Below are 9,543 nucleotides of genomic sequence, written 5' to 3' on the forward strand. Positions count from 1 at the left end.
GTCGCCCTCAGAAGGGCGACACGGGGGAGGGGGGGGGGGGGGGAACCGTGCATGCGGCCCAAATACTCGAGTTAACTTTGGCAATTTGCGAACGATAACTTTTAGGCATGTCAGGCCAGAGAACAAAAAGGCAGATTTAGGGGACAAAAGTGTTTCCTTTCCAGATAGATGAACTAGGCAAACATTTGGCCTTCAAACGTCAAAAGGCAAAGAAATGTGCTCCTTAATAACTATCCAACTAGATGATGCAATGATGCCTTTGTTCTGGATCTTTGTTGTCAAAACACTAGTCAAGCATAAGGCACAAAATTAATTAAGATATCAAGTTAACAACATACTTGCGAATTGCAATACAGAAACAAACAAACTTGACAATACGACTGAATTTATCTATCTAATTAAGCAGCGTCTACGTGCTTTCAACTCCCGTTTGCTCTCGGCCTTACCTCGATCCCCTCTATGAGAATCTGGCACCCATGCGACCCCGTCAACCCTCTGAACTCAACAGAAACATTGCTCTCTTTTCCCTCCACACACTGCTCGTCCAACTCTATCTTGATCTCTTGCTCTACCCACCGTCCGTCGCTCCTGACGCTCACGCCATCAGGTTTCAACCGCTGCTTCCGACTTTGATTCTTCTCGGTCATTGCTACCAACGCGGACGGCGATGATGATCCATCGAGTTCCCAGTCCCAGTCCCATAACAGAGATCGCGAGTAGTTATGAGGCACCAGATGGTTGCACTCATGGTTGCAGATGGCGGCGACAGAGGATGCTGTAGCTTCTTGGCTTTGCTTCTGAGTGGTGTTTGGAGCTGGCAACCAATGCACCCTGTATACGAGATAGGCGGCATAGCCTCTGCCGACGCCCGGGAGGTTTTTGGTGTTCAAAATGCCATACACGTCCAGCCAACACAAGTGCGATAGAACAGCCACCTCCCTGAATCTACAAGACAAAAGAAAGGGTAAGTCTTAGTTTACGGGTTGTTCAACTGTGTTTTAGTGCTATGCTTAGTTAATAATGTGCTGTAACAAATTAGCCTCAAAAGTAGACAAAAGCAGATCAAACAAACACTAAAATATGCAGACAAAAAGGTTCTCATAATTAATAATCCACCGTAATGCCAAACCCAATCTAAATTATTTGCTTTACTTTCCAATATCTTTTACCAGTTTAACTAGGAAACATCATGTGGTTAAAGTTTTCTAGTAGATCTCGATCACCTAATCTAACAGTTACGTACCTGCCTATATTCACTATGGGAGTGTGCATTTTTTTGAATTCACAATGGGAGTGTGCATTCTTTTACAAAAGAAGAACAATATATATACTCACTCCGTTCCTAAATATAAGTCTTTGTAGAGATTCCAGTAGGTGGACTACGTACGGAGCAAAATGAATGAATCTAAACTTAAACTGCATCTATATACATCCGTATGCGGTCTATAGTGAAATTTCTATAAAGACCTACATTTAGGAATGGAGGGAGTAGTTGTAAGTACTAATATGTATACAAAGTGAGCAAGGTGAAGGAGTATAAAAGTCACAGAAATTCAACCGGAATTATCGTAATGGCACGAAAGCAAAACCTGGAGTGAGGGTGGCAGTGCGACCAGGCGAGGCCTCCGTGGAGGTAGCCACTCCAACCGTAGCACAGAGCTTTCGCAGGTATCATGTACTTCTTGCCGCCGCTACGCCTGTCCAGCGAGAAGCTCTTCTCGCCCGGCCGGCGGATCGATGCCAATGTCATTCGAGATCGATCATTTGACGAATGGTACTAACAATTAAGTCTGCAACAGCAAAGATTACCAGCTTGCCGCCGTGGAGGAGAACGGGGGAGTCGCAGAGGCGGGAGAAGAGCTCCTTCTTTGTTTCACCCTCGCGGCGGCCGGCGGTGCTACACCGCGCGAGGATGTCCGCCCAGTCCGCCGGGAGGAAGCTCCCCCAGACATCGTCGGAGCCGGCAGCGGCCCGGAGCGTGGCACTACCGGAACAGGGCTCTACGCCGACAGCCAAACATATGCCGATGGCTGCCGTCGGCCTAGTCCGAGCTATGCCGACAGCTAGCTCCTGGCCGTCGGCGTACAACGGCCGTCGGGCTATCCATGTCTACGCCGACAGCAGCCGTCGGCATAGATTCATCTATGCCTACGGCTTTGCCGTAGGCATAGCCCTGCCACCAGGAGTACCACGGGTTGCCACGTGGCAGAGATATGCCGACGGCTTTACCGTCGGCATACATCTACCACATGGCATTGCATGATTCGCCCGCGCTTTTGACGGTGCCGTCCGCGGCCGTCAGACGGAAAACATTGCCGACGGCTATACTATACCGACGGCTGACGCTAGGCCGTCGGCATAGACCCCTATGCCGACGGTCTGACAAGACTACGCTGACGACATCTACGCCGACGGGTCTATGCCGACGGCAGCCGTAGGCATGGATCTATGCCGACGGCTTAGGGGCCTATGCCGATGGCCCGTGGCCGTAGGCATAGACCGCGAGTCCGGTAGTGTGGTGGCGGTGGCCGCCAGCCTGCACGCATCGCCCGGGGAGGTCAGGGAGGCGACGAGGGCCAGGCAGTCCGCCGGGAGGTCGCAGAGGCCCGTCTCTGTCGCCATACATACGCGTTGATTAATTTTGCTTGGGTCGATCCTGGAGGGAGCCGTACTTTTTGGACAGGGACGCGTCCGTACTACGTTGCTGGTCACTAACACATGGTGTTGCGACGATGACAACATTTCTTGCTCCAGATGCGAGAGTGAGCACATGGTGATCATGCCGTGCCTATGGCCACATAATGACGACATTCCTGAGGCCAACTTAGGTAGAACATGTAATTAGTGAACCACTTCCCTTCTATTTGTTTCTTCTTAAAAAAGAAAAAGTTGTCTTCTATTTTTAATTGGGGTAGAAAGAAAAGGAAAAGGAAAAAGGAAAGAAGAGAGATGCAAAATATTACTCTGTCTATTTTACAACTTTCTTTTTGTGGAATCTGTCAGTACTATTTTATAACTAGCTCTCTTCTATCTTTATAATTCGAGTACCTTGGGAGGAAATATACTGTATTTGTTGGATCATAGTCACCTTGTAAACAAAAAGGTGAAATGAAGACATGTAATTTAACGCAAATTAAGATATAACTACATCACATACTACCTATGTGCATATATATGCTGTTAAACTTGCACTTACCCCCATGAATGGAAGAACAAGCCAAAAGAAAAAGTTGCAACTTCAGGTTGAGAAAACGGCTGACATACGGGGAAAATATATAGAGATGAAAATTTCCGCTGAGTATGACTGTTTGACAAATTTTCAGACGCAACTTTGTTCTCATAGTTTATACGAAAAGCTGTTGGAGTGGAATCCGCACAAAACATTTTTGGCTTAAAAACTAACACAAATTACATGATTGGTTTGTCTTTGGTTGTGGTACCTCCTTTGCCAATCTTCTCCCTCGGCGGTTGTACCTTTCTCCTCGGCCAGGGGCTCCAATGGACGACGATGAGGGCATATTGTGGATTCTGGTCCCTGCTAGCCTTCTTATACTCTTCAACTTTTATAGTGACTTTTTGGTAAACAGTGTATTTTTAGCTCGGTAAATAGTGTTTGTTGTTATCATTCAGAAAAAAAAAACATCCTGGAAATGGTGTCGATTTATTTGGGTTTTTCAGTGCGGGTCTTTACATAGTTTCATAGTGGATTGTGATGGACTGGAAACAAATTGGACTAGAGAGGCGCGGGTTGAGCAAAATTAGGGGGCGAAAAGAAACTGAGCAGATGAAACTGCACATACTGAAATGGTTCTAGTTGACGTGTTCACCAACAGGTTCAATCCACTCGGTTGGATTGAGTGACTCGAATACATCCCCCAAGTCCCCGTCGTGGCCATTTCCGTGCACTGACACCGCCCCGAACTGGCACACACCTTTTCTTTTCTCTACGCCTGGGCTTTTACTTTTGAGGTATGATTTTTCGGTTTGGCGGGTTTTGGCAAATTTGTTTAATTTGTACAGGTTCCCAGGTTTGCACTCTCTGTCATTTTTACAAAACTAGTTTAAATAACACGATAATCCTACACCACGGATCCTTTATGGGCTTTTACGTGATTTTCTTCTAACTAATCTCTCTCCCGCTGATATTCAGCAGGGGTGGACCCCATCCTCCCCTCTTGTCCAATCCCAATCGCCCACGTCTGTTAGTCCGTGAACCCCATAATCAATCCCTCACTGAGCGTATCATTACTCTAAATAACAGTTAGTACGGTATTTTTGGTCCCAATTGACTTTTCTTTCCTGAGTTAGCATCCAATGTAACTATGCTTGAACGGAAATAAAGCTGGCCAAGAAGGCTTTTCATAAAAAAAATGATAATGGCATAAAATTTCTCTCAGAAGGCAACGTATCCAGAGTAAAATTCTGATGCTACTCTTTTACTAATGATGAAAACAAAGAGGAGGCTGTTCACAGGTTCGTACGAAGCCACATGAGCTCATCATGACCGGGCCAGCAGAGCCCGGGCCGTCGCCCTTGGCCGGCCGCCGCTGGTAAGGGAAGGAGCCGATCTCCCCTTCGATCCTGCCCCTGACGTCGACGAGCAGGCAGCGGAGCCTGGCCGCCTCGGCCTCCAGTGCGGCGTGGTCCTGGACCTTCTTGGCGAGCTGCTCGTTCATAGCCCTGAGACGGGCCGCCTCCTCCTGCAGCACCCCCGTGTGCTCCTTCTTCTTCTCGCGGTACTTGCGCACGGCCGCTCGGTTGCCCGAGGGGCGGCGCTTCTTGCTCCGGGAGGTGGCGTGGGCGTCCTCGAACTCGGCTGGGGTCTCGGCGCCAGCGTCGGAGGAGGCGGAGGCGGCGAACTTGGAGTGGACGTGGTGGCAGGTGTGGGTGTGGGGGACGTGGTGGCAGGTGTGGGTGTGGGGGACGTGGTGGGCGGGCGGGTTGCAGGTGTGGGTGTGGGTGCAGCACGCGAGGTGCTCCGCCGCGCCCCCGAGCACGTCGTCGAAGTAGCTGCCCATGGACATGGAGGAGAAGTCCAGGTCCCCGTCGTCCATGGCCGCGATCGATTTGCAGCGGCCAGGAGACGACGCTTAATTAGCCTGCGTGCTCACGTGACGCTTGCATTTGTTTCTTATTTTTTCCCGGGAAGGTGTCGACATGATGGGAAATACTTCAACGTGGACCAATGGAAGCCACTTGCGTTTTAAAAATAAACGCCAGCGATTGATTCATCTTCATATTTTTTCCGCCGAAAAAGAAGCACCTGATGCGGAGTCCTGGGACAAAAATCCTACGCACTTACGAAAATGGTACTACGGTCTAATTTTTACTGAGGGATGTGTCCTCCTCCCCGCCACAAACTCTTCCCGGAAATGCTTGCCTTCTACCGATCGATCCTAGATGAGCGTCCACCGCATCGGATGGATTCTTTGTTGGATGGTCGAGATCCAACCTTCACATATTCCACATTTCTGTTAGCATTGCTATGAATAAGGTGTGGCCTTCTCAGCCACCAGATTCGATCCTGCAGATTGTTGCAGATGAGATTTTGGGTTTTGTTTAAGTTTTTTAAGTTTGGAGCAGGCGAGACTGCTTTCATGAATTGGGAACTTGTGGACATTTGTTTCTTTTATTGAATAAATGCTTTACCCCTCAAAAAGAGTTCATTGTTTCAGAACGTCTTGTAACTAGGCTTTTGTTGCAACCGGCCCAACCAAGTTGCACGCACGTCACATGTCTGTCGTCTCTCACCCATGTTCGTAAGGGCCTTCTAGTCCGCGTCTTAAGCGCCAGCTAGGAGAAACGGCGTCCACGCGCACGCCTTATAGGCTGGCCCAGGAAATGTTTCAGAACCACGCTGCTCGTTCTAGAAACTGTTTCACGGTCGCTCCTAGGGTTGACCAGTTGACCGACAACCGTTGACTTTTTGGCGCAAATACGAAAAAATAAAAACCGATTTTTCTTTGAAAAACCGACAAAATTAGTGAATTCAGGAATGCTCACAGATTTTGAAAAAAGCTCACAAACTTCAAAAAATCCGTACATTTGAAAAAACTTCATTGATTTTGAGACAAAGTTCACAAATTTGAAAAGGAATTCATCAATTTTGAAAAAAAGTTCTCAAATCTTTTTTTCCTAAAATCTAAAAAAAGTTCAACAATTAGCTTTCTTTTATAAATTTGATAAATTTCATATTTTTTTTAGAAAATCATCAATTTTGAAAAAAAACATCTATTTTGGAATATTGTGTTATCCATTTTCAAAACAATGTTCACATATTTTCGAAAAATGTTCATAAATTTGAAGAACGTAGTCAGATTTAAAAAAAATCATGCATTTTAAAAAGAAAAAGAAAATGAAAAAATGGAAGGAAAAAGAAAGGATAAAAAGCGTCCAGAAAACTATAAAAAGAAAAAACCGGTCAGAGTTTGTGAGCCACAAGGTGGTCCTTATTTGTCAACGTTTAAAATGCGTTCCGCAAATTTTTTCCAGTTTCAAAGTAGCGGCAAAGCCTTGAATCGAAAAGTGTTTAAAATAAAGTTTTTGGATTGCCGGAAATATTAGCATCTTTTCGATAAATCTAATCCATGAGTAGATCATAAACATGGCAATCACAGTATGCAATTCATGCAATATCTAAGCATGTGAGCACGTACAGTAGATAGAACCAAAACATCTATGAACGCAACATAGACGGCTACGAGCAAATAGGGAATGAACGAATCATACCTCCGGTTGGCCAGGCCAATGCGTCGGCGACAACAGCAGAATCTGCGTCGTCCGCGGCCTTCTTCTTCTTGGTGGCGTCGCTGGCCATGGGGTTGATGCAGGAGAAGTAGTCGATGTGGAGGAGGACGGGGACTTGGATGGATCGGGAGTAGTCTTGCCGAGACGCTCCCCAAAAACCTTATCACCGTTCTCCCAGGCAGGATCTCAAACGACGGGATTCTGGAGACACCTGCTTTTTTGACCAACCTGCACGCCGTCGTCGGGATGGGATCGCCGAAGACGACACAATGAGAGGAAGAATATATGACAACTAGGGTTATGTGGGAGCGTGTGAGTTAGGGTTCACTCCACGGACCAGAGTCTTCTTATATAGGCCGTCGGGTAGATGTGCCTGGGCTTAGGCCCATGACCGAGTACGCAAACAGCCCACGGCCCAATGTCTTGGACAGTGGCACTTCCATTAGCGGCTCGTTAATTAATCCATAATTAATTAACCATCCCTGGCCGGCAAAAACAAGGCTCGGCTCACGCGTCATGACGGGCGGCGGAGGAGCTCATGTGTATCATTCCTCTTCTCAAACTTCCTATAGTAAGTGATAGAGCAACCTTTATAAATGGGTCTCATTTTTACAATAATAACAGTATGGTACTAAACTTTTCATCCTTTCGCATGCACCTAAATGAACCTTAAAGATTAAACATGGATTATTTTCTTATTTGGGTCAAAGCCCATTTGTAATCCAACAATCCATCACACACATCGCAAGTGAGTGATAAAAGAGACATTCGGTTACATGATACGTACGTGAGCACACAGAAGATAACGTTTACAATTGTTGCAAAGCAGAAACGACCGTATGGGGTTTATTGTTCATGTTTACACCACCGTCTGGGATGGGTTTATTATGTTGTGTAAGCTAGTGGCTTAGCACGTCGGGAATGTCCACTGGATGCCTGTGGATGGACGTGGTCCACGGCCCATGGGTGTTGCGGGCAGCAGGCTGGATGCACTCCCACACCACGCTGTTGCACTTGAACCCTGAGCCGAAGCCGATCATCCAGACGCGGTGGCCCTTGCGCATCCGCCCTTTGGCCTCCACGTAGGCCAGCTCGTACCACGGCGAGCTACTAGACGTGTTTCTGAACCGGTGCAGCGTCATCCGTGACGCCTCCACCTGCTCGTCGGAGAGGCAGAGGCTCTTCTGCAGCTCGTCGATGACCGCGCGTCCGCCGGCGTGAATGCACAGGTGCTTGAACGCCATGGAGAAGTTCGGGATGTAGGGCTTGACACGTGCGCGAAGCACCTTACGCGCAACAAAGGAGATGGCGAAAAGGAGCTGCTCGGAGAAAGGCAGGACGAGCGGCGCGATCTCGGTGATGTTGGCCTGGAGTGAATTCCCGGCGATGGCCATCAGGTTCTTGCTGAGGTTGATCCCGACGTTCCCCTGGTCGTCCTCCTCCTGGAACACGCACTGGTAAGCACTGTCATTTGCGCCGGTGAAGGTGCGCACGACGTGCTTGAGGCGGAACCGGGTATTCGCGGGGAACGTCGACAGCAGCGCCGCCACCCCACCGACGCGAAACAGGCAGTTTGGCAGGAGCATCGCGCGCTCGTTGCCGATGTAGTAGTTTGGCGTGATGGTCTCCGTGGAGAGGACCAGCGCGTGGGACCCCTGGGGAACAACCTGCAGGAGGTTATTGGCGAGGCCCACGGAGATGAGCCCCGCGCTGCACCCCATGCCGGAGAGGTTCACGCTACGGATGTCACAGCGCAGGTTGTACTTGTTCACGATGATGTCGACCAGAGATGGCGTGGGGCAGAAGAGGCTGCAGTTGAGGACGAGCACGCCGATGGAGTCTGGGGCGATGCCGGTCTTGGCGAGCAGGTCGTCGATGGCCGAGAAGACAACGAGCTCGAACTCGGCGCGGGCGTTCTCGAGGGTGCAATACTCGTGCGTCGGGATGAAGTGGTGCGCCTCCGGCAGGCAGGTCTGCTCCCCGAGCCCGGAGCGCGCCAGCAGTCGCGACATGAACCGGACGCTGCGGTCGCTCATGGTGGGAGTATGCTTGGTGTGCTCGATGAATGAGGCCATGGGGATGCGGCCAAGCGGCGAGGTGTCGAAGCAGGCGTAGTCGATCAGGTACAGCGCGCGCGGGCGGAGCATTAGGTACACGGCGGCCGCTGCGGCCGCAAAGAACAGGTGCACTGGCCGGATGATGTACCTGATGAGCTCCGCCGGGCCGAACCGCACGAGGGCGACGAGACAGGAAGCGACAAGGAAGTTGTCCACGATCAGCCGGTACACGGCCTTGAGCTTGAGCCGCATGGGTTGGGCCTGGACCGACGAGCTCATGCCGCTCTTTCTTTTCTTTAGAAGTACTCTTTCCTTTATGAGCTAGGGTTAGTGTGTGTGTGTGTGTGTCTTAATTTGGTTCCTTTATACAGTCTTTAGTGCAAACAAAGCATTGATTTGTAGTCAGCGGTAGGCCTTTTGCATTTGATGATTCTGGTTGGTAGCAGCGGATAGATGGGTGATTAACGCAAGCATATCACTTGCGGCCGTCACTGTCTCCTCGTGGCGATGCTGTTGCAACTCGGCAGCCTACATCTTTAATTAAACTCTCAATGTCGAACAGGGAAACGGAGGCAATGATCGATTTTGCGCTCTTTTGGACCTGATATTTTTTAGAAACAAAGTACTCCCTTGATAAAGAAATATAAGAGCGATTTAGATCATTATTCTAGTGATTTAAGGCCCCTTTTAGTGCTCCACCTTGTACAGGTGCTAAAGGCTGTCATGTAGGCAAAAAATC

The 9,543-nt window shown here is 49.0% G+C and overlaps 2 protein-coding genes across 2 annotated transcripts; both read right to left on the reverse strand.

Moving 5' to 3' along the window:
* Positions 1-4,439: 4,439 nt before the first annotated feature.
* On the reverse strand, positions 4,440-5,054 carry LOC123158615 (basic leucine zipper 19-like). Its single transcript, XM_044576534.1, has one exon. The coding sequence runs from the start codon at positions 5,052-5,054 to the stop codon at positions 4,440-4,442; it is 615 nt and encodes a 204-aa protein (XP_044432469.1).
* A 2,367-nt stretch (positions 5,055-7,421) lies between these two features.
* LOC123162695 (3-ketoacyl-CoA synthase 5-like) lies at positions 7,422-9,110 on the reverse strand. The gene has a single exon (XM_044580473.1). It carries the CDS (start codon positions 9,081-9,083, stop codon positions 7,647-7,649), a length of 1,437 nt encoding a protein of 478 aa, XP_044436408.1. The 5' UTR covers positions 9,084-9,110; the 3' UTR covers positions 7,422-7,646.
* Positions 9,111-9,543: the final 433 nt, after the last annotated feature.

Source organism: Triticum aestivum, chromosome 7B (genome assembly GCF_018294505.1).
Source record: "Triticum aestivum cultivar Chinese Spring chromosome 7B, IWGSC CS RefSeq v2.1, whole genome shotgun sequence".
NCBI classification, from domain to species: domain Eukaryota; kingdom Viridiplantae; phylum Streptophyta; class Magnoliopsida; order Poales; family Poaceae; genus Triticum; species Triticum aestivum.